The following is a 25,365-nucleotide window of genomic DNA, read 5'->3' as shown; positions in this document are numbered from 1 at the left end:
CCAATGATCCTAACCTTTCCACTCGCTCCCAAGGTCAATTTCTAGATCGCACTAACTGCTGTCTTCAATATACTCTGTGCACTCGCCCCTGACTGTCTCTCATCTCACTCTAAGCCCCTCCACACACTCTCCTACTTATCTCCTCACTCTACTCTCCTCCACGCACCCTGTACTTCACCAAGGCGTTCTATTGAAGCTCCCTGGTCGACCTTATCACTTCCGCTCCCCTTGCAGTCTGGAAATCCCTTCCCTGAGCCATCCGTGCTGTCGACCAGTGCCGGATTACCCTTAGTAGCAAAAGTAGCTACTACATATGTTGCCACTGGCCCCACACTTTCAAGGGCCCCGCGCTAAACGCTTTCAAGCGATCAATTCCGGTTCAGTGATTCTGCACTCGCTCTATTACTATAGTACTAAACTGCCTTTAACTTTTATGAACGACTGGGTGTTCAAGGTTAGCGATTTTTTGTTTATTACCTGGCTGTATAGCAAATGAAAAAATACAATTTACTATGCAAGTAAAACATTTGTGATTAAAAAATGTTTTTATTTAGGGGCCCCTTAATAACATCTGCTACAGGCCCCACACTAGCTGAGTCCACCACTGATGTCGACTCCCTGCCCTTGATCAAGTCCAGACTCAGGACCTTTCGCGTCTCATCTGCCATCACCTGCCTGTGACTGCCTCTTTCTGTGTATTAAAAAAATAACATTTCATCCTTCCCCCCGTGCCCATGTCCCCACCATTTCAAACAGAGTCATGTGACGCGGTTTAAATTCAGGCCCCATATAAACACAACTTGCATTGCATGCCAACAGGGAAACGTCCCTCAGGTGTCTTGTGCAAGCAGATACGTGTAGCAGCACTAGACTCCGGAGTGCGTGATGATCACAAACACATTCACACGTCATAAAATGCAATGCACTTTATTTAACCATTTGAACACACTGCGATCTGAAATCTCCTCGGCACGGAGGACACTAGGAGATCTCCGCCGATCAGATGCTGATGGTCTTCACGTCTCATCACACAAGGCGTCACTCCTAAAGCTACGATTTTAATGATTAGGCCCGTGTGCGTAAACAAATCAGTATCGCTGCACACGTTTTTATTCGTAGCGGTGGCTACATTGAAACAAATGATCATCTCAATAAACTTTAGATCGAAGACACTTACGAGATCGTGTAAACGAATAAAATTAACAACACGTTCACACTACAGGCCCTTGAATGCTGCGTCCCACAGCGTGAGGATAAGTTGACGTGTGTGTGCACGTTTGGACGTTTGGAGGCCATGGGGTTCACTATGATACAAGAGAAGGTCACCAGGAGATCAGGTGATTTGGAGATATGGTGACGGCATGATGGTGGTAATGGAGCATTGTGGTGATTGAGTTGTCGGGCTAAATAAGTCATGTAGAGATAGCATCGTTGAGACAGTTGCGTGATGCTGTTGGCATGGTGCCCTCGCTCAGGACATGAAATGGAGACCCCTGTCTTGGTTTCTCTCCCCCTTGTAACCCGGCGCCTTGCCCTGCCTGGCACCGTGGGCTCCGGTGCAGTCGCACTGCCTGAAATCTCGATAGCTACGCTGCTGCGTTGGAAGATGACAGCACAGGCATTGGAGTGGGGGCGTGGAGAGGTCAGCTTCCAGGAGTGCTTCAGCGTCACATCGCAGATCGTCAGCGTCACACCGCAGAGCATCAGCGTCACATCGCAGATCGTCGGCGTCACACCGCAGAGCGTGGATGTCACAACGCAGATCGTCAGCGTCACATCGCAGATCATCAGCGTCACACCGCAGAGCGTGAACGTCACACCGCAGAGCGTGGACGTCACACCGCAGAGCTTCGGCGTCACACCACAGAGCGTGGACGTCACAACGCAGAGCGTCGGCGTCACACCGCAGGGTGTCGGCGTCACACCGCAGAGCGTGGACGTCACAACGCAGAGCATCAGCGTCACATCGAAGATCGTCGGCGTCACACCGCAGAGCGTGGACGTCACAACGCAGATCGTCAGCGTCACATCGCAGATCGTCAGCGTCACACCGCAGAGGGTGAACGTCACACCGCAGAGCGTGGACGTCACACCGCAGAGCGTCGGCGTCACACCGCAGAGCGTGGACGTCACAACGCAGGGCGTTGGCGTCACACCGCAGAGCGTGGACGTCATACCGCAGAGCGTGGACGTCACACCGCAGAGTGTCTGTGTGACACCGCAGAACGTTGACGTCAAACTGCTGAGCGTGGACGCCACACCGCAGAGCGTGGACGTCACACCGCAGAGCGTGGACGTCACACCGCGGCGCGTCGACGTCACACCGTGACGGGAAACATGGTCACGTAAGGGGGGGGGGGGGTGAGGTAAAGACGTTGCCGGTGCCGAGGCGACGGTCAGGGTTGGAGGTTCACGGGGAGCGAGTTGGGCCCAGGCTCTGGGGCTCCCGCTCGCACACGTAGCCGAGCGTCTCGCTGCAGCTGTAATCATTCCAGCCACCGTCGTATTTCATCCCCCCGCAGTCCTCGCGCCCCTCCAGCGTGTGCGCCCAGTTGTCCGGCTGCCCCTTGATCCAGAACCTTCACCGCACGGGGATTTGGGATGGATGGGGTGGAGGGATGTGGGGTCGTGTCGGGTCGAGAGAGAACATCGCTGGTTGGAAGGTGGTCAGTCATCCTTGGGAAACAGCTCAACGGCCTTACCAGCTCACGTAAGAATCATTATCGCGGGCAGCCAGGCGATTCATTTAAATCCGCGTTCTGTCTGGGTCAACGACCCGGAAAAAAATATATCCACCCCCAGCATACCACATCCAGTACACCTCTCTCTGTGAATGTGGCGACTAGTCACGTGCCACCTGCTCTAGTCTAGCAGCGGCCCAGGACAAACAACAACAATATTCAGTGAGAAATGAAATCCCTGGCAGCAACGGTGTTATTACTATAAGCATCAACATCACTCTCATCATTGCATCATGTTACGTAGCAGTATGTTGCATTGCATTCGGCTGCGCTACATTTGGTTGCAAAGTACTGCATTGGGTTGTTAATGTTTGCATGGTAATATTGCATCGTGTTGTCCTGTTTTCAGTAGAATTGCAGCATCGGAATACGCGCAGTGCATTGCATCGCGTCGCATTGCGTTGACTTCTATCGAGTTGCACCACCATCGCATTGGGTTGCACCGCGTTGCATTTCAATGGGCCGCACTGCAGTGCATTGCGCTGCATTGCGTTGTGTTGAATTACGCCGCATTGCATTTGGGCTACGCTCCATTGGGTCGCGGTGGTTTATTGCACTGGGGCTGCGTTGCTTTGCGGTGCGCTGTGTCACGTTTCACTGAATTGCATTAACGCTGCACTGCAAATGAATTGCGTTTCCCGTACGTGGGCTCGGACACGGGAGATCCGTCCACCCATTCCCAGCGCCCCTCCACCACCGAGTCGTGCAGGCCCAGGTAATATGATCGGCGTTTCCCCACAAACACTAGCCAGTCCTGCATGGAGGAGACACACACACACACACATGGATATCAGAGGGAGAGAGAGACACACACACAGACATGGACATCAGAGAGAGACACACACATACAGACATGGACATCAGAGAGAGTAACACACATACAGACATGAATATCAGAGAGAGAGACATACAGACATGGACATCAGATAGAGTAACACACACACACACATGGTCATCAGAGAAAGAGAGACATACGCACACACATGAATATCAGATGGAGAGAGAGAGAGACATACAGATATGGGCATCAGAGAGAGTGACACACACACACACATGGTCATCAGAGAGAGAGAGAGAGACATACGCACACACATGAATATCAGAGGGAGAGAGAGAGACATACAGATATGGACATCAGAGAGAGTGACACACACATGGACATCACAGAGTGACACACACACATGGGCATTACAGAGAGAGAGACACACACACATCACAGAGAGTGACACAGACACACATATAATCATTATAGAGAGATATATACACACATAGGCATCACACAGAGAGAGAGAGAGACACGGACATCACAGAGAGAGAATGAAACACACATGAACATCACAGAGAGAGAGATACACACACATGAACATCATAGAATGACACACAGGACATCAAAGACACACACACACAGGACAGCTGGAGGATCGAATAAAATCAGGCACATTCAGGTTATAATAATTTCTAAGCAGTAATGCCGATTGCCAAAAAGCATGATTGCTAGAAAGGATAGCTGGGAGAAGAAATGATTTTAAGAAAGGGTGACTGTTGGAAGGGACGATTGCTAGACGGGATGATTGCTAGAACGGATGATTGTTAGACGGGATGATTGCTAGACGGGATGATTGCTAGAAGGGATGATTGCTAGAACGAATGACTGCTAGAACGAATGATGATTGCTGGAATGGATGATAATTTCTCGACGGGATGATTGCTAGAAGGGATGATTGCTAGAAGGGATGATTGCTAGATGGGATGATTGCTAGAAGGGATGATTGCTAGAAGGGATGATTGCTAAAAGGGATGATTGCTAGAAGGCAGAGCCAAGATTTTGACTTTGGGGGGGCTCACTTAAATATTCTGAGATATCCAGTGTATGTTTTCCAATGGGCGCCACAAATGTATAAAACAAATTTTATTGGATTTGAACGCGGAGTTTATTAATAGGTCGGAGCCGCTGATGTGGCTAATAAGTTCGATAAGTTCGAAAGGCTGCCGCTCAAGCAGCCTGCAGGGCAGCACAAGGTGGCAGCCAGCATTTTGCAGCAGCCGGATATCCGGTTGTCCCGATTACTGACTTTCTAAAAATTTCAGGGGGGCTGAGCCCCCTCCAGCCCCCCCTGTGGCTGAGCCCCCCCCAGCCCCCCCTGTGGCTCCGCTCCTGCTAGAAGGGATGAATGATTTCCAGAAGGGATGATTGCTAGACGGAATGATTGCTAGAAGGGATGATGATTTCTCGAAGGGATTATTGCTAGACGGAATGATTACTGGCCGGGATGATTGCTAGAAGGGAGAATGATTAAATCTTGACTTAAAGCTTTGGTGACTGCTGGAATTCATATTTTTGGGGTATTTCGGTAAAGTCATGTAGATGGGTTCCAAATTAATCAAAAATAAACAAAAAACCACGACGTTTCGATCGCAACACAAGCGATCGTCTTCAGGTAGAAAAAAAAAGACAATCGCTTGTGTTGCAATCGAAACGGTGTGCTTTTTGTTTATTTCATTCATTTTTAACCTATCTACGTGACTTTACCGAAAGACCCAAAGAATAGGGATGATGATTGCTGGAAGGGATGATTATTTCTAGAAGGGATGATTGCTCGAAGGGATAATGATTTCTAGAAGGGATGATTGCTATACGGGATGATTGCTAGAAGGGTTGATTGCTAGAAGGGATGATGATTGCTAAAAGTAATGATGATTTCTAGAAGGGATGATTGCTATACGGGATGATTGCTAGAAGGGTTGATTACTAGAAGGGATGATGATTGCTAAAAGTAATGATGATTGCTAGTAGGAATGATTGCTAGAATGGATGATTGCTAGAAGGGATAATGATTGCTAAAAGTAATGATGATTGCTAGAAGGAATGATTGCTAGAATGGATGATTGCTAGAAGGGATAATGATTGCTAAAAGTAATGATGAATGCTAGTAGGAATGATTGCTAGAAGGAATGATTGCTAGAAGGAATGATTGCTAGAATGGAAGATGATTGCCAGAAGGGTTGATTGCTAGAAGGGATGATTGCTAAAAGTAATGATGATTGCTAGAAGGAATGATTGCTAGAATGGATGATGATTGCTAGAAGAGTTGATTGCTAGAAGGGATGGTGATTGCTAAAAGTAATTATGATTGCTAAAAGGAATGATTGCTAGAATGGATGATGATTGCTGGAAGGGTTGATTGCTAGAAGGGATGATGATTGCTAAAAGTAATGATGATTGCTAGAAGGGATGATTGATCAAAGTAATGATGATTGCTAGAAGGAATGATTGCTAGAATGGGTGATGATTGCTAGAAGGGATCATTTCTAGAAGGGATGATTGCTAGAAGGGATGATGATTGCTAAAAGTAATGATGATTGCTAGAAGGGATGATTGCTAAAAGTAATGATGATTGCTAGAAGGAATGATTGCTAGAATGGGTGATGATTGCTAGAAGGGATCATTTCTAGAAGGGATGATTGCTAGAAGGGATGATGATGATTGGTAAAAGTAATGATGATTGCTAGAAGGAATGATTGCTAGAATGGATGATGATTGCTACAAGGGATGATTGCTAAAAGTAATGATGATTGCTAGAAGGAATGATTGCTAGAATGGGTGATGATTGCTAGAAGGGATGATTTCTAGAAGGGATGATTGCCAAAAGGGATGATGATTGCTAAAAGTAATGATGATTGCTAGAAGGGATAATTGCTAGAATGGATGATGATTGCTAGAAGGGTTGATTGCTAGAAGGGATGATGATTGCTAGAAGGGATGATTGCTAAAAGTAATGATGATTGCTAGAAGGAATGATTGCTAGAATGGGTGATGATTGCTAGAAGGGATGATTTCTAGAAGGGATGATTGCTTGAAGGGATGATGATTGCTAAAAATAATGATGATTGCTAGAAGGAATGATTAATAGAATGGATGATGATTGCTAGAAGAAGTATGGCCGCTGGACACGACTGCTGACAATGACAGCACTCAAAGAGGATGACCACCACGGAGCGATGAAATCAGTTCACGTGCAGGAGTGGGACGGATTGTGACACCACAGGACCATAAACACACTTATTTATACATATGCGATGGTGATGGAGTGATGAGGCCTTGATCCATCAATGAATTGATCATGGCTGAAGGAGATTATGATGGTGATGATGGAGTTTAATAACCTTCTCCTCAATAGATGTGACGATGGCCAGGTATCCTCCGAGCTCCCGGCAGTTGGAATTTGCATCGTCCCACGATTTCCTCCTCAAAGTTAGCAGGTAGCAGTGACCCCCGAAGATTTTCCAGTGGTCAGGGCAGCTGAGTCCTGGGACCAAGCCACGGCAACCACACTCATCATACACTGACTCACTCACACATCATACACTGACTCACTCACACATCATACACTCACTCACACATCATACACTGACTCACACATACACTGACTCACTCACACATCATACACTGACTCACACATACACTGACTCACACATCATACACTGACTCACACTACCACTGACTCACTCACATATCATACACTCACTCACACTACCATTGACTCACTCACACATCATACACTGACTCACTCATCACACGCTGACTCACACATCATACACTGACTCACACTACCACTGACTCACTCACACATCATACACTGACTCACACTACCACTGACTCACTCACACATCATACACTCACTCACACTACCATTGACTCACTCACACATCATACACTAACTCACACTACCATTGACTCACTCACACATCATACACTGACTCACTCACCACACGCTGACTCACACATCATACACGCACTCACACTACCACTGACTCACTCACACATCATGCACTGGAAGTGTCGTGCTGCCAGCTATGGCTGCAAGTTTGGTCGTACATGTTATGTATATCGTTTATTGTTAAATTTGAATCACAGTTCCTATGATTACTGTTGTTACATTGTTTTTATAGCTTTATTTTGGTGATTTAGAAAACATTTGGTTAAGCCATGTTTCTTGCGGAAGTGCGGAGTTGGTCTGATAACTTTAATCTAAATTGTCTTATGGTTGTTATTGTTTGACTTACATCACACTGGGATTTTTGCACACAGCGTTGTAATACGGTTTTTTTTTCTGGAAGATTTGCTGGTTTATCACTAGCACTACCTCAACCCCTACCACGACCCCTATCATTACCACTACCCCAACCCCTATCACTACCACTACCCCAACCCCTATCACTACTACTACCCCAACGCCTATCACTACCACTACCCCAACCCCTATCACTACCACTACCCCAACCCCTATCACGACCACTACCTCAACCCCTACCACGACCCCTATCACTACCACTACCCCAACCCCTATCACGACCCCTATCACTACCACTACCCCTATCACTACCACTACTGCAACCCCTATCACTACCACTACCCCTATCACTACCACTACCCCAACCTCGACCACAACCCCTATCACTACCACTACCCCAACCCCTATCACTACCCCAACTCCTATTACTACCACTACCCCTATCACTATCACTACCACTACACCAACCCCTATCACTACCACTACCCCTATCACTACCACTACCTGAACCCCTAACCCTATCACCACCCCTACTCCAATCACCACCCCGATCGCTAACTCTACCCAACCCTTCCTGAACCACTCCCGCCCGTTCTCCTGTCACCACAACAACAACACCACCACTATGAATCATAACCCCGCTCTTTATCTCAATCACTGTCATCTCATGTACAATTCTATAATTGTTTGTAAAACGCCCTGCAATAAGTCGCTATATAAATCTAGATACAATATAAGATCAATTACCAATCCTGCCTGAAAATGTAGATGACGTCACCAAACCCCACCCATCACCTCCCGTCCAGCTGCACATGTGCGGGAGTTGACGTGAGACTCCCCCCCCCCCCCGACTATTTAAGTATTTTCATATTTTCTGAATAATCGCTAGATTAATCGGTTTGCTTCTGTAAGAAGGAACACAGAGGCTCAAAGATACGGGGAAGGGCTCTCTTTATTGCCACGTGGAGCTCCCAGTCTCGGCCGTCACCTTGTCGCCCCACCCCCTCTCTCACCCTGGCCCCTCCTTCTCAACCAATCCCTCCTTGCCTCCTCACCTCCCTCTGACATGTTCCCACCCCCCTGTCCATGGACGTCACAGCTCTGGCTATCTTGTGCTATTTTGCCAAGGGTGCTTACACATTTATGTTGGGATATATCCCAGCTCTACACCTAAGCAACATCCATGCGCTAGCCCAGGGTGGGGGGAGGTCGGCAAACTTTCAAAAAAAGAAGAGGCAAGTTTTTTTTTACTTCTGTTTTTTTCTGTCTTTGACCAAACTATTCCGAGAGCCGCATCACACGCGGAGAGAGCGACTTGTACAGACACAGCAGCAGCAGCAGCAGATGACAAACACATTCTGACTCAAATAAACAACATAGGTGGTGGAATACCTGTGCTTCTATATATTTCTATATTTCTACCTACGTGACTTTACCGAAATAACCAAAGAGTATGGATTCCTGCAGTCACGAAAGCTTCAAATCAAGATTCAAATCAAGATTGCTTCTATATAGTTTATTTCCCCCTTAGGTATTCTTTAACAAAACAGTTTTGACTGTTGTACATTCGGTTGTCACCAAGACCCATTGCCTGACGTATTTACGACATTATCTTTATGTCAAATGACGTTTAAGATTTTTTTTAACGGCTGCCCTCCAATAGGTGCAGTCAAAGAGCCACAAGGGTGAAGCTAAACCTGTCAACCCCATGATCAATGCCTTACTTATTACACACCAATTCAGACCTTATTGGTCACCCCATGCCCTTATACATCTCAACGTTCATCCTACAAAGTCCCAACACATGGGAGAAACACAAACAAAATAGACACATACATATCTATTTTTTTAAACTACCTAATAGTTATATTCTTAGTTTTTTCGGTAAAGTCACGTTGAAGAGAAACATACCTGTAATCCTTTATGAGTGCCCTAACTTATTACAGACCAATTCAGACCTTATTGGTCACCCCGTGCCCTTATACATCTCAACGTTCATCCTACAAAGTCCCATCACAAGGGAGAAACACAAACATATAGACAAACACCACTAGTACACTCACCAAAAAAAATGTTGCCCGCATTGAAACGGCTGTACGCCGTATGGACCTGAAAACTCAGTTTGCCTGTACAAGAATACGGGGTAAAACCGTATGGGTTGACAGCTATGGGGTGAAGCTAAAGAGCTGCATGCGACTCCGACGCCCTGTTATAGCCCAAGAACTCACGCCACATAATATCCACTTGTTTGTTGGCTCCAACTGAGCCGGGGAAAAACTTCGCTGCGTTGCGTTTTTCTTGTTGTTGCTGACAGTTATGTCACGTGCCGTCTACGCCAGTCGACCAGCGACCTGCATGGAAAATATTTTCCACATCCGGCACACTACGTCCAGTATCCCTCTCGCTGTGGCGATGGCAGCCACAACAACAACAACATAACTTAACAAACATCTCAGAGCACAGTGGTTTTTGTTGTTGTTGTTAAAAGCTTAGGGGACCCATATGCGGCACAAAGTGGACACAGACACCATCCTTAAAGTGGGAATTTGACTGCCCGCTTACTGTTGCTGCTTCCCAGTTCCATTATTTGCAACAATGACCACGACGACGACAAAAAAAACCGTGCCACATACCCCCAGTCTACCGGCAAACCCCACACTTCTAGATTTGAAGCTTTCGTGACTGCAAGGATCCATACTCTTTGGTTCTATTCGGTAAAGTCACGTAGGTAAAAAATAAAACAACAAAAATCACGACGTTTCGGCCACAACACAAGCGGCCTTCATCAGGTGAAGGGACCAGCCTGTCTCGAAGACTGCGCTGGAGTGAAACAGAGCCAAGCTCAGACTGCGACCTTTAAGCTGTGTGAGAGGGATTAAGGTGCCTCGACAAAGGAATTAGCATAAAAAAATTAGCATTTGATTGGCGGACTTAGCATGATGAAAGGTGTAGCACGCGGCAGTGCACCTTCTTAAAGCACTGCCGCATGCTACACCTTTCATCATGCTAAGTCCGCCAATCAAATGCTAATTTTTTATGCTAATTCCTTTGTCGAGGTACCTTAATCCCTCTCACACAGCTTAAAGGTCGCAGTCTGAGCTTGGCTCTGTTTCACTCCAGCGCAGTCTTTGAGACAGGCTGGTCCCTTCACCTGATGAAGGCCGCTTGTGTTGTGGCCGAAACGTCGTGATTTTTGTTTTATTTTTTACCTACGTGACTTTACCGAATAGAACCAAACCCCACACTGTTTTGAAAGAAACGAAGCAATGCACCCACCACGCCACAGGGCAACACCTCACCTGGTGCCAGGCTTGCACTCATGTTCTGCAGAAGGGGATTCTCCATCATCCCTGGCCCCATCGGCACCAGCGGTGACCCCTGTTGTGACCCCTGTGAATCGGGGAGGCCGAGGGGCCACATTGGCCCCACTGGCCCCTGCTCGCCGGGTTTCCCCGGAGGGCCCGGCGGCCCGGGTTTACCTGGGACCCCCACGGACCCCTGCTTGCCCTCCCGGCCCATCTGGCCCCGTATTCCCGTGGCCCCCCTTGGGCCCGGGAGACCTCTGACCCCCTGTGGACCGGGGGATCCGGCCGCGCCACGCTCCCCAATGTCCCCCTTGGGTCCAGCTGGTCCCACGACCCCAGGGAACCCCATCTGACCACGCGGTCCGGGCATCCCTGGCGGTCCTGTGAAGGGTTGATGATGGTCAAGGATTAGTCATGTGATTCGTTAATATTCTCTCAATTTATACCACCGTGCTTTTGTTTACATTTGTCAGGACAATGTATATTCTCACATTGCTGCAATAACTTGGGCCGAAGCGGATATGTCTCCCCAGGGCCCGGGGCAAATCACAACCGACGCCTTCAAACTAAACCGGAAGAATGACATTGGCACCGTGACGTTGAAGTGCGCCCCCCCCCCCCAAAGCGCGGGGCCCGGGGCCATCGCCCAGGCTTACCGTACTCTGGGCACGGCTCTGTTTCCCCCTGTTTGACTCCCATTCCAACAAGTACGTTCGTACTTGATCCAAGCGACCTACGCACGTGTATTTTCTCCAGACACTCCAGCTTCCTCCTCCTGCACTTCATGAATGGAATTGGCCAAACCTCACCGGTGCAGGATCCTCGTGAAAAGGAGCCTCGGTGAAGGTTCCCTCCATAAAAAGATCACAGGTATTATTATCATTGTCACCACTGTGATCGTGTCCATCTCTACGATGACAACAACAACAACAACAACATTGAGTCAACGGCCCAGGGGCCACGCGTCCCACTCGGGGACCGCGCGGGCGTCCGCGCTGCGGCTACGGAGCGAGTCGATCCCGCATCATCACCCTGCCGGGCCCGTCTCCGGACCCACACAGATAAGACTCTGCTGGGAGACAATTATCCTCGACTGCGAAGGGCTGGAGCAGAAGAAGAGGGAGGAGTTTCGAGCTCAGCTACAAAACAGCCGTTACCGCCTCTATCTCGCAATAAAACTGAAACCTCTCGCCGGACCTAAACATTCCTGTTCAATGTTCTGCTCCATCCCAGACCTCCGCCTCTACGGGTGGCGGGGGGAGTGGGGTTGGGTGTGGGGGGGTGGGGGGGATCGCCACCCCGTGTGCGTCGTCGCGCACCTGGGATCAAGGTGAGGTTGCGCACCACCTCGCCATGCCGCACGCCGCTCAGCGCCACGTCGCGCAGCGCCCGGCTCGCGTTCTCCGCCGCCTGGCGCACCCGCAGCGCCACCTCCTCCAGGCGCGCCCTCAGCTCGTCCACGCTCGAGCCCAGCTGCTCCACGTGCGTGCCCAGCCGCGCCTCCTGGTCGCGCGCCGCTCTCTCCCTGGCCTCCCTCTCCTCCCTCTCCTTGCCCTCCCTCGCCTCCCTCTCGTCCCTCTCGCGCCCCTCGCGCCGCTCGCGTTCCTCACGCTCGAGCGTGGCTCGTGCGTCAGCGGCGTCGGCGCGCGCCTTCCCCGCCAGCGCCTCCGTCTCGAGGTCGCCGACGCGAACGCGGAGCGCCTCCGTCGCGTTCTCCTGCTGCTCCGCGCGCTTCGCCAGCTCCGCCTGCTGCTGCTGCTGCTGCTGCTTCGCGTCCGACAGCAGCTCCTGCAGCCGCTGCGTCAGCTGCTGCGTCAGCTGCTCCTGCAGCTGCTGGTGCTGTAACTGCTGCTGCTCCTGCTGCTGCTGCTGAAGCTTCTGCTGTTGCTCCTGCTGCTGTTGCTGCTGCTGTTGCTGCAGCTGCTGCTGCTGTTGCATCTGCTGCTGCAGCTGCTGTAGCTGTTTTTGCATTTGCTGCAGAAGGGAGTTCTCCAGTTCCCCGGTGCGCGTGTCCAAGGAGTGCACGGCGAGGCGATTGGTAGAGACCAGGCCTTCCAACGCCGCATGCCGCGAGGACATGTGCTCCTCTGTGCGCCGGCAGGACGAGCGGGTGAACGAGCGGGTGAACAGGGACTCAACGGGCGGGTAAACAGATGGGTGAACAGGTGGGTGAATGAGCGGGTGAACACGCGGGTGAACAGGCGGGTGAACGAGCAGGTGAACAAAGCGAGTGAACAGGCAGGTGGACGAGCGGGTGAATAGGTGGGTGAACGAGCGGGTGAACAGGCGGGTGAACAGGCAGGTGAACGAACGGGTGAACAGGTGGGTGAATAAGCGGGTGAACAGGCGGGTGAACGAGCAGGTGAACAAAGCGAGTGAACAGGCAGGTGGACGAGCGGGTGAATAGGTGGGTGAACGAGCGGGTGAACAGGCGGGTGAACAGGCAGGTGAACGAACGGGTGAACAGGTGGGTGAATGAGCGGGTGAACAGGTGGGTGAACGAGCAGGTGAACAAAGCGAGTGAACAGGCAGGTGGACGAGCGGGTGAATAGGCGGGTGAACGAGAGGGTGAACAGGCAGGTGGACGAGCGGGTGAACAGGCAGGTGAACGAGCGGGTGAACAGGCTGGTGAACGAGCGGGTGAACAGGCGGGTGGACGAGCGGGTGAATAGGTGGGTGAACGAGAGGGTGAACAGGCAGGTGAACGACCGGGTGAACAGGCAGGTGAATGAACGGGTGAACAGGCGGGTGAACGAGCGGATGAACAAGCGGGTGAACGAGCGGGTGAATGAGCATGTGAACGAGTGGATGAACAAGTGGGTGAACGAGCAGGTGAACGAGCGGGTGAACGAGCGGATGAACAGGCAGGTGAACAAGTGGGTGAATGAGCGGATGAACAGGCGGATGAACGAGCGGGTGAACAGGCAGGTGAACAGGCAGATGAACGATAGGCGGGCGGGAAGGAGGAATAGTTTTCATAATAATAACATTTAACTTGATGAAAGAATAAGAAATAGTTTTACCCTTTCCGGTAATAATACAGGAGGTGTTAAGACGTCCGAACACAAAATAGAAACCCTTTTCAAGGAATCAAGTCTGCATCAACCGTACAAGCTTGTGGCAAAACATGCAACAACAAAAAAAACATGCCCCGATAATATATGGCATTGTCTTTGAAAGTAATTAACACCAGAGTCTCACCAGCAGTGTCAGACCAGAGAACGCCTTAAGGCGAACAGTACAAAGGCAATGCACCTATCAATGTGTTAATTACTTAGGGATGAGCAGTTATATCAACGAGACCTTTTTTGCCAGTATCAAATTTATCCAAAAATAAGAATAGGCTTTACTCTTTAAGGCAATAAAACAGGTGTGTAGACGTTCAAATACATATTGCAAGGCGTCACGGAGAAGGTGTTGTGTGTATGTATACATTGTGTATGCGCTGTGTATGCGCTGCGTATGTATTGCGTATGTGTCGTGTATGGGTTGTGTATGTGGTGTATATCCATTTCTATATGTTGTGTATACGTTACAGTATGTATGTGTTGTGTATGTATTGTGCATGGGTTGCATATGCATTTTGTATTATTGTGTATGTGTTGTGTATGTATTTGTGTATGCGTTTCATGTGTATTGTGTATGTGTTGCGTATGCGTTGCATGTGTATTGTGTATGCGTTGTGTATGAGTTGCATGTGCATTGTGTATGCGTTGTGTATGAGTTGCATGTGTATTGTATATGCGTTGTGTATGAGTTGCATGTGTATTGTGTATGCGTTGCATGTGTATTGTGTATGCGTTGTGTATGAGTTGCATGTGTATTGTGTATGCGTTGTGTATGCATTGCATGTGTATTGTGTATGCGCTGTGTATGAGTTGCATGTGTATTGTGTATGCGTTGTGTATGAGTTGCATGTGTATTGTGTATGTGTTGCATGTGTATTGTGTATGCGTTGTGTATGTGTTGCATGTGTATTGTGTATGCGTTGTGTATGCATTGCATGTGTATTGTGTATGTGTTGTGTATGCGTTGCATGTGTATTGTGTATACGTTGTGTATGCGTTGCATGTGTATTGTGTATGCGTTGCATGTGTATTGTGTATGCGTTGTGTATGAGTTGCAGTGTATTGTGTATGCATTGTGTATGAGTTGCATGTGTATTGTGTATGCGTTGCATGTGTATTGTGTATATGTTGTGTATGCGTTGCATGTGTATTGTGTATGCGTTGCATGTGTATTGTGTATGCGTTGTGTATGAGTTGCAGTGTATTGTGTATGCATTGTGTATGAGTTGCATGTGTATTGTGCATGCGTTGCATGTGTATTGTGTATGTGTTGTGTATGGGTTGCATGTGTATTGTGTATGCATTGTGTATGTGTCGCATGTGTATTGTGTATGCGTTGTGTATGAGTTGCATGTGTATTGTGTATGCGTTGTGCATGTGTATTGTGTATGCGTTGTGTATGAGTTGCATGTGCATTGTGTATGCGTTGTGTATGAGTTGCATGTATATTGTGTATGCGTTGTGTATGGGTTGCATGTGTATTGTGTATGCGTTGCATGTGTATTGTGTATGCGTTGTGTATGAGTTGCATGTGTATTGTGTATGCGTTGTGCATGAGTTCCATGTGTATTGTGTATGAGTTGCATGTGTATTGTGTATGTGTTGTGTATGGGTTGCATGTGCATTGTGTATGCGTTGTGTATGAGTTGCATGTGTATTGTGTATGCGTTGTGTATGAGTTGCATGTGTATTGTGTATACGTTGTGTATGAGTTGAATGTGTATTGTGTATGCATTGTGTATGAGTTGCATGTGTATTGTGTATGCGTTGTGTATGAGTTGCATGTGTATTGTGTATGCGTTGTGTATGTGTTGCATGTGTATTGTGTATGCGTTGTGTATGAGTTGCATGTGTATTGTGTATGCGTTGTGCATGAGTTGCATGTGTATTGTGTATGCGTTGTGTATGAGTTGCATGTGTATTGGGTATGCGTTGTGTATGTGTTGCATGTGTATTGTGTATGCGTTGTGTATGTGTTGCATGTGTATTGTGTATGCGTTGTGTATGCATTACATGTGTATTGTGTATGCGTTGTGTATGAGTTGCATGTGTATTGTGTATGCGTTGTGTATGAGTTGCATGTGTATTGTGTATGCGTTGTGTATGAGTTGCATGTACATTGTGTATGCGTTGTGTATGAGTTGCATGTGTATTGTGTATGCGTTGTGTATGAGTTGCATGTGTATTGTGTATGCGTTGTGTATGAGTTGCATGTGTATTGTGTATGCGTTGTGTATGAGTTGCATGTGCATTGTGTATGCGTTGTGTATGAGTTGCATGTGTATTGTGTATGCGTTGTGTATGAGTTGCATGTGTATTGTGTATGCGTTGTGTATGAGTTGCATGTGTATTGTGTATGCGTTGTGTATGTGTTGCATGTGTATTGTGTATGCGTTGTGTATGTGTTGCATGTGTATTGTGTATGCGTTGTGTATGAGTTGCATGTGTATTGTGTATGCATTGTGTACGAGTTGCATGTGTATTGTGTATGCGTTGTGTATGCGTTGCATGTGTATTGTGTATGCGTTGTGTATGCGTTGCATGTGTATTGTGTATGCGTTGTGTATGAGTTGCATGTGTATTGTGTATGCGTTGTGTATGTGTTGCATGTGTATTGTGTATGCGTTGTGTATGTGTTGCATGTGTATTGTGTATGCGTTGTGTATGAGTTGCATGTGTATTGTGTATGCATTGTGTACGAGTTGCATGTGTATTGTGTATGCGTTGTGTATGAGTTGCATGTGTATTGTGTATGCGTTGTGTATGTGTTGCATGTGTATTGTGTATGCGTTGTGTATGTGTTGCATGTGTATTGTGTATGCGTTGTGTATGAGTTGCATGTGTATTGTGTATACATTGTGTACGAGTTGCATGTGTATTGTGTATGCATTGTGTATGAGTTGCATGTGTATTGTGTATGCGTTGTGTATGAGTTGCATGTGTATTGTGTATGCGTTGTGTATGAGTTGCATGTGTATTGTCTATGCGTTGTGTATGTGTTGCATGTGTATTGTGTATGCGTTGTGTATGAGTTGCATGTGTATTGTGTATGCATTGTGTATGAGTTGCATGTGTATTGTGTATGCGTTGTGTATGCGTTGCATGTGTATTGTGTATGCGTTGTGTATGAGTTGCATCACCGATGCTCTTCACGTGTGAATCCACGTCGCTCAGCTGATTCTCTCGCTTCGTCTGCTCCTCGCTGACGTCACTCGCCACGAAGCCAATCACCTGCAGCACTGCGGTGGTTAAAATGGATCACCGTCACAATCATCAATCAGCCACGATCAATCCACTGCTGGATGAAGACATCCCCAAGCCGTAGCCGTCTTCGCATGGTCGTGTGATGTAACAATCCATCTCGCCCGCTCCTTTGGCTGCTACTCCGCAGTTAGTCTCGACCACCTCCTTCCTCCCTTTTGGTCTCCCCGATCATTCTAAGCGTGCAACTCCCCGCGCTTCTTTTGCACGCTTTGCCCTAGAAGGGTGAACTTCAGAATGATGAAAAATAAGTCAACGGAAGCAATGCGCCCGGAGAACAATAGGGATTACCGTTGTTACGGCTATTTTAATAGACACGATGGACAGGAAGCGCAAGATCGATGGGCTCGCATAATGCGCACGCATCATGTACGTTGACTCATCTACGCCTCTATATAAGGAACGAAACAGGTGGACTTCTCCACAAGTCTGGCTGTCGCCTGATGAAGCTAGTTGTAGTTACTGGCGAAACGTCGTACTCTGATTGTAAATGTTGTGGTTTGTTCTGTTTACGTGACAACCCTTACTATTCGGCTGTGTCGGGTGGTGGCGGGTTTAACGACACATTTATATATTTACGCGATCTAACCCAAAAAAACCTCTATTATGGAGAATAAAGCGCTTACACGCGTGCACATCACTCGGTGTGACATGAGCAGATAAACGGAATGGGAGGCGCCATTGACAGCCCCCAATGCGCCACCATGTATAGGAAGCAAGCTAACCACTACACTACCCCACACACATATATACATATACGCAAACATAAATCCCCCACTCGGACTCTCCCCCCCTCCCCCCCCCCCCAAGACTCTCACCCGGGCAGAGGAATCGCAAACCGATGTCAGCGACGAATCGTCACTCAAGAGTCTCAATAAAGGTGTGTGTGTGTGTGCGCGCGTGCAAGGAACACCCGGTCACGTGCCGACAATAATTTCATACGTAAATTCGCCGTGTCGATTCATTCGCTCACTGATTCATTCAATGCGAGGTTGCCAGGTGGCGCGGAGGAGAACTGGGCCGGCGCCGCTGAGTTTCCGTACAGCACGGACCTGGGCTCGAACCCGGGTTTGACCGGTGCTATGGGTGAAGAGTCCTCGCGCGTATTCTACGGGACCCCGTGGGCGGATGGTGTTCAGACAGTGGTTCTTAATCTTTACTGCAGCCCTTTGCACCCCCTTTGGTTCTCGGTCGTTGAAAAAAGAGGATGTATAATGCTAATAAACACAAAGGGCTTGATGAAATAAAGTAAGTCGCGATGACTTGCCCGTGCTTAAGTTGTGTTTCGATTATTTGCTATCTAAACAGAATCTGGCCATGTCTCGCACCCCCCCCCCCCCCCCCAGAGGGCATCTCGCACACCCAGGGGGTGCGTGCGGCCCAGGTTCAGAAACCATTGCTCCAAGGTGTTTAGCTGCAGGCCAGGTGATCTTGGCCAAGATGTTTCAATCGTGCACTTTGGGCAAAACACCGCGTCGCAGCAAGACCATCCTGAAGAGGGGGATCTGTAGACTCGTCGAGGGTGCTCGCGAGTAAACGAAGACCATCATTAATGAAGTGAGCGCTCTCCTGTGTACAATACACAGGACAACCTATGAATTGTAATATATAAGGTTCGTCCGGAAAAAAAAAACAGCTGTTATGAAACCAATCCTATTTAAAACAAGAAAAATGCAGGTCTGTATTTTGTAATTTTCTCCAGGTTCTCCAGTTTCCTCTGACATGAAGGGGAAAATATATAAATATTTTATTATATATTTATATATTTTTATTAGATATGTATAAATGTCAGTCGGGCGTGCCAGGCGGACTGCTTGCCATGCACGTGCTGGAGGAGGCTGTCACGTGCACTGGCGGAGCCAGTGGGGGTGGGGTGGCACGTTACCCCCAATGATCCGATAGAAATCCCTAATTTCAATCGGATCATTGGCGGTTGTTAGTAATAAATCGGCATTTTGCGACTCCCACTGCCACTGTGTAGCATATTATTATGTGCTAGGGACTCTATTAGATGATAGGACCACAGTCTGAGTCCATAATTGGCAGTAAGTAACGGCAAAGCAGTTATAAGTGACTCAGAATTGTGCGCAGTTGCGTTTACAGTCCACGACTTCCCTGAAGGCATGGACACCTTCAGCGAGCGCGATGCCGATCACACAACGCGGTTCGAATTCGACCCTCGATCGATGACTGCGCCATCGCCGCACACGCGTCAAATAACAAGCAAGGGACAAGTCCTTACTTACTAACAACTTCTATCATTTTCTTTGGTTCTTTCGGTAAAGTCACGTAGAATGAGAATAAAATAATAAATTGATAAAATAAAATAACACAATAATATTTTATTTTATCAATTTATTATTTTATTCTCATTCTACGTGACTTTACCGAAAGAACCAAAGAAGATGAATCATTGCAGTCACGAAAGCTTTAAATCGAAACTTCTATCATTTTTCATTGCTGGAGGGGTTGCCTCTCCCGACCTGAAAATCCTGGCTCCGCCATTGGTCACGTGGCTCTGCGGCTACGTGGGCTGGCGTCCACTCACGTACAACATCGACATGCACGCGTATTTAATGAAACTACTTAATCATCTCCCTTGTGTATCCGCTGCCCTAACTGCGTTAAGGCATTCGCCGAACATAATAAGCAGGAGCTCGATACACAGCACCAACCTTGACGTAGGGGGGAAGGAGGAGGCGGGGGGGGTACAAAAACTCCTCGGACACAAGTCCCAAACTCTGGCGTGCTCCAGAACGTCGAGGAGGGAGGAGGCTGGGCTCACTGCCTCCCCCGAATTGGGACCGCGAGCGGGATGTTACGTACTTTTACGCGTGGAGGTGAAGGTAGGGGAAATAAGAACTTAAGTAGAGTGTGCGGGGGGCGGGGGGGGGGGAAGAAGGTGGGGGCTAATATTTCTAAGTGCCCATGACTCAGCATCCCACTACATTTCTGACCAATTTGAATGGGGACTCGAATCTCACCGGCCACATCGCTGCCCACGATGGCGACGACGATGGCACCGCTCAGGGCCAGGAGAATCAGCACGGTGAGACGGAGGGGACACCCGGGGCAGATGTGAACTCCTGAAGACAAGTGCTCAGTGGCACGCTCCGAGATGCCTGTCGGGAGAACACACGGGGACTCGGAGACGACGCGGAAACAGGGGGACTCTGAGACGCGGAGACACGGCGGACACGGAGGCACGGGAGAGATGGAGGCACCGAGACACGGAGACAGGGAAACATCGAAGACAGGGAAACTCTGAGACACGGAGACGCATGAGACATGGAGATACTGAGACATCGAGATACTGAGACATGGAGATACTGAGACATCGAGATACTGAGACACGGAGACACTAAGACACGGAGACATGGAGACACATGCGACATGGAGACACTGAGACACTGAGACACAGAGACATCGAGACACTGAGACACGAAGACATGGAGACACATGCGACATGGAGACACTGAGACACTGAGACACAGAGACACGGAGATACTAAGACACGGAGACACTAAGACACGGAGACATGGAGACACATGCGACATGGAGACACTGAGACACGGAGACACTGAGACACGGAGACCCTGATACACTTAGACTTCATGATACTGAGACACGGAGATATACTAAGACACAGAGACATGGAGACACGGAGATACTGGCACATAGAGACACGAATAAATGGAGACAGAGCCACTGAGACACGGAGACCCTTGTCTCATTTCTCCCCCCCCCCCTCTTCGTAGCCCCGCGCTTGGGCTCCTCCAGCCCCTGTGCAGTTGCACCGCCTGCACACTCGACAGCTACTCCACTGGCTAGAGCTTGATTTGTTACAAGTCGCAAGATAATGCACGGCTACATGGGGGGACATTTGCATTTGTGTGCATGCATGTGTCGTGCGTACACACAACGCTGCAGTTTCCTACCCACGTGTAAACACTCATCATTGATTGGCCGGTAACCCCTTCGTATATATCGAGGACCGCAGAGCTTGGGCAATTGTTGGCGTCGGCTAATCGCGTGGCTGCTGCCTTCCCGCTCGCCTTGCGGTTCCTCCTCTGAGCGCCTCTGAGTCGTTCTCTCTCTCTCTTCCGAGAGCGATGATCAACAACGGTGGCGACGGTGTTACGAGTTGAAATTGTTATTATTACGATTACAACTAAATGGCTCCATTTCCGTAAGCACAACTCGAGTCCCCAGCGTAATGTGTGTCGAACCTCAGCGCCGCGACTCACCGAATTGGTTGTAGGCGAAGGCTTTGGCGTCGGACTCCTCCATGGAGCTCTCTCCTCCTGCGAGAGGTCAGGGTCAACAACACACAATGTTCACGACAACAACAACAATAATAATAACTAATCGCAACTGGCCGCACAGCATGCACGCACTTTCAAAGGGGGATTCCGACGGACAAGCGCGGGGAGGAACTACGGACGAGCAGAAAGGCAGCAGCCACGCGGTGAGCCAAAGCCAGCAATTTCCCAAGCTCTGCGGTCCTCGATATATTAACATGTCATCGGCCAATGAATGACGAGTGTTTGCATGCGGGAGGAAACCGGACCACCTCGGAGAAAACCCACGCTTGGTGCGAGGGCGGAACACTCTATCCCGTACAGACGGATCGCATTTTGCTTGTTGCTGTGCCGCCTTCTCCTGGCGAGCCATGAGGGGTACGGGCACCTCCTCGGCGTCCACGGGAAGGGAGTTTCGCAACTTTCTGCGTGGTGATTCACCAACCGTCGCTGCCTCCAAAGCGCCGGACTACAGGCCACGTGGGCCAAGCGGAGCGGCCTCGTTCGGGTCACTCCGTCTCACTGCTCAGACGAGCAATGGGGGCAGCGAGCCACTGGCGTAGCTTCTATCGAGTGTGCAGGCGGTGCAACTGCGCGTTCGGTAGAGGCGCAACACACGTGCAGGCAAACACGCATAGAGAGACACAACAACAACAACCGCCGTTCTGCACTCAGTGGCGGTGACATCACCACGACGCATGGGTGGGTAGCCAACAGCACGCCCGACCGCCTTTGTCTCCCCATTGCAGGTCGCTTCTGATAAAGAGCTTTATAGCTCAGCGGGCCTTACGTGGTCAAATAAAAATTGCACGGTTTAATATTAAACACACTTCTTCCTTGACTAGAAAGCAGCACGGCAAGTTGACTAATCACCATCTGTTACCATCCATACGGGGGGTAGAATGTTGCCCTCTCGCGCGCGGGGGGTCTTCTCCGGCTGCCCCGATTTCCGCCCACTTGTAAAATATGAAAACTACTCGATATGATTCCTGTAGCTTCTGTGCATTCTGCTGAACTTCGTTCGCACCGTGCGTGGCCAATCGCGCTAATCCGGAGGCGTGCGGGCGGTGGGTGGGTGGCTGATTGAGAAGGACAACAAACTCGCACGCAGAGAAGGCAGTTGAGTCGACCTCAATGGATGCCTCGGAGCGGTTTGCGACACGCCTCGCTGATGTTGTGCTCCGGCCGCCGCTGACGTTGGCGGCGCAGTGCGCTCACCACTGCGCCACCGCTCCCCGCGGAGCACGCGCGCAGTCCTTACCCAACATCTCGCGTCGGGGGAGGGGGGGTGTTGGCGACGCAGGCGAGGGAAGCGGCACCTTCGGGAGTCAAATAACAAAATGAGAAGTGTAAAATCATTCGATCCGCTGGGTCGGGTTTTTTTCTTTCTTTCCCAAACGCTCCCCCGGCCTTCGACCAACGGGCCGGCGACCAGAGTGGTGAAGTGTGGTGAAGCAAAGTCCATGGACGACTGCACCATCTCAGCTCGATTGCGTGCCATGGGCGAGCGATATCTCAAGCAGTCTCGGGTACACCTCTCCCTCAAACCCCACCCCCCCTCTCTCTCTCTCACCAAACTGTACCATAGGTCACTAGTGTGGTGAAGTATAGCGTCTTATAATTCGGAGAATGCTGTGCTGATATCCATTGACTTCTCACGTGAACGAATCAATCACGCAACGTACCAAATTGAAATTCACGTGAATAGTGTAACTAACTTTCCCAGGTAAGGCCCACTGAGCTAAATAGCTTTTTTTCAGAAGCGACCTGGACACAAATTACAGCTCAACGAAGTGGCTTATCAAGTGGACATTAACAGCAGACAAATACTCTAAACGCACGTAGATTCTAAATGTGGAGGGGGAAACCGGAGGACCCCGAGAGAATGTCACACGACCACGAGGAGAGAAAGAGAAAGAGAGAGACGCAAACTCCACATAGACAACAGGCGTCAGGGTCGGGATCGAACCAACGATCTCCTGCATACCAGCCGAGGTAGTTTCCAAGTTGTGATTTCACCTCGATTCAACTTTCACAATAACATTAATCGCCTTTTGCAAACTAACCGCAGCTCATCTGCCAGGCTATGTGCACTTTAAGTATTCGTAACACGTGAAGTGTCTAGGTTGCTGGCAGGGGGTCACGGAGCAGATCCCCTTTATCTGCCTAGCCCCAGATGTTATTGGAGGTTACAATATAAGTTGAACACGTAGGAGGCTTTCCCGACCAGTATCATCCATGATACAGGTTTTTTTTTTAGGTTAGATCACGTAAATATAAATACGTCGTTAAACCCGGGTTTAACGACACATTTATATTTACGCGATCTAACCAAAAATATATATCTTATCTACAATATAAGTGTTCGAGGTGACTGCTACAACAGATGCACCACCTTCGCTATTCTTTCCGTGCCACCTTCGCTGCGATTTTATCCGCCCGTCGCTCCGCGCTCGTTGTTGTGAGCGTTGATCCTCGGTCTCCCGGTGAATCTGGAGGGCGACACACACACGCACACACGCACGCACACACGCACACACACACGCACACAACAACAACTGCCATTCGCCACTAAGTGGCGGTGATGTCACTACGACGCGTGTGCCAGGCTATGTGCACCTTGAGGCCACGTGAAGTGTCGAACGCCCGTTGGCAGGAGGTCACGGGGCAGACCCAGGTGCCACAGGTCGACTGACCGAGACGACTGAGATGACTGGCTGATGCACCACCTGTGCCCCCCATTGTGCCAACTTGCTGTGCTTTAGCCACCCGGCGCTCCGCTCGTTGTTGTGAGCGTCGCTCCTCCGCCCTCCGTTGTTGTTGGAGGGCGATAGCCTCCAACTGCCCAATAGCGTCCTTCACGAGCCTCCTTCACAGAGGCCAGTCTTGACACCGCTGGTACCAGTCATCGGCAAGTCCACTCAGCTCCACGTCCTCCTGTACCACATCACTCCATCTCTTCTCTAGCCCATGCCGCGCCCGTTTAGCCCCCTCTATCACGCTGAACAAAAGCTGTTTAGGCATGCGGTGGCTGGGCATGCGGGCTACATAACCCAGCCAACGCAGCCTTGCACACACACACGCTAACACACACGAACACACACGCACGCCCATAGACGAAGATCCACCGTATAGGCTTAACCGACTTTTTGGGCAAGTGCTGTTAGCGAGCACCTATGAAGGCCGCAACGGTACACACGCAGAAACACATCTACATTCACATACATACATTATCTGTTTTACAAATATACACTGTCTGCCCCCCCCCCCCCTTGCTCTCACTACGAGACATTTGTGACCCTCCTGGAAATTTGTCAAAAATACATATTAAAGAGCTTCAAAGCTGATTCCGATGTGTGAGCGTGTAACTTTATCTACTAATCGCTAAGCGAGTTAAAGAGGTCGGTCACCTGAAGCTTGCTGTGTGATCACGCGCGCTCTCCCGTGCGCTTGTGTATATGTTCGGGGGTGGTAATCGTGGGGATTAGATGGAGTTGGAGTGGGGGGACGGAGTTGGAGTCGGGGGTGGGGGTACCGGTTGCACGTTTTCCTGTTTTTTCGGAAGCTCCACCGCTGAACCCCCCCCCCCCTCTCGCCCCCTTGACCCACAACGATAA

The 25,365-nt window shown here is 49.3% G+C and overlaps 1 protein-coding gene and 1 long non-coding RNA gene across 4 annotated transcripts; one reads left to right on the top strand and one right to left on the bottom strand.

The window, feature by feature from the left end:
- Positions 1-911: 911 nt before the first annotated feature.
- On the bottom strand, positions 912-25,255 carry LOC116946704 (uncharacterized). Of its 2 annotated transcripts, XM_076070053.1 has the most exons (11): positions 25,159-25,255; positions 24,144-24,240; positions 23,010-23,067; positions 21,695-21,751; positions 20,432-20,569; positions 17,327-17,425; positions 12,438-13,205; positions 11,113-11,499; positions 6,906-7,048; positions 3,386-3,495; positions 912-2,579 (listed from the first exon to the last, which is right to left on the bottom strand). In XM_076070053.1, exons 3-11 carry the CDS (start codon positions 23,014-23,016, stop codon positions 2,411-2,413), a joined length of 1,878 nt encoding a protein of 625 aa, XP_075926168.1. In that variant the 5' UTR covers positions 23,017-23,067; positions 24,144-24,240; positions 25,159-25,255; the 3' UTR covers positions 912-2,410. The 2 variants fall into 2 exon arrangements, with proteins under 2 accessions (XP_075926168.1, XP_075926167.1); XM_076070052.1 differs by lacking the exons at positions 21,695-21,751; positions 23,010-23,067; positions 24,144-24,240; positions 25,159-25,255 and having other exon boundaries at positions 20,432-21,668.
- LOC142929232 (uncharacterized) lies at positions 13,148-18,719 on the top strand. 2 transcript variants are annotated; one of them, XR_012945452.1, is made up of 3 exons: positions 13,148-13,283; positions 18,258-18,327; positions 18,447-18,719. It is a non-coding gene; the product is annotated as an uncharacterized LOC142929232 (long non-coding RNA). The 2 variants fall into 2 exon arrangements; XR_012945451.1 differs by having other exon boundaries at positions 18,439-18,719.
- Positions 25,256-25,365: the final 110 nt, after the last annotated feature.

This window comes from Petromyzon marinus, chromosome 27 (genome assembly GCF_048934315.1).
Source record: "Petromyzon marinus isolate PM22_M1 ecotype Great Lakes invasive population chromosome 27, UKy_Petmar_22M1.pri1.0, whole genome shotgun sequence".
Classification (NCBI taxonomy): Eukaryota; Metazoa; Chordata; class Hyperoartia; order Petromyzontiformes; family Petromyzontidae; genus Petromyzon; species Petromyzon marinus.
Note: the sequence above shows the minus strand (reverse complement) of the source record. Positions and strands in the feature narration are given on the sequence as shown.

What these genes read in the sequence shown, in the direction of transcription:
- LOC116946704 (XM_076070052.1), bottom strand. Translation starts at nt 20,915, where the DNA reads ATGTCGCATGTGTCTCCATGTCTTCGTGTCTCAGTGTCTCGATGTCTC. An exon ending in CGTGGGCAGCGATGTGGCCG is followed by an intron (nt 17,426 to 20,431) that starts GTGAGATTCGAG and finishes TAACCACCGCAG; the next exon opens with TGCTGCAGGTGATTGGCTTC. An exon ending in TCACATCTATTGAGGAGAAG is followed by an intron (nt 3,496 to 6,905) that starts GTTATTAAACTC and finishes TCCTCCATGCAG; the next exon opens with GACTGGCTAGTGTTTGTGGG.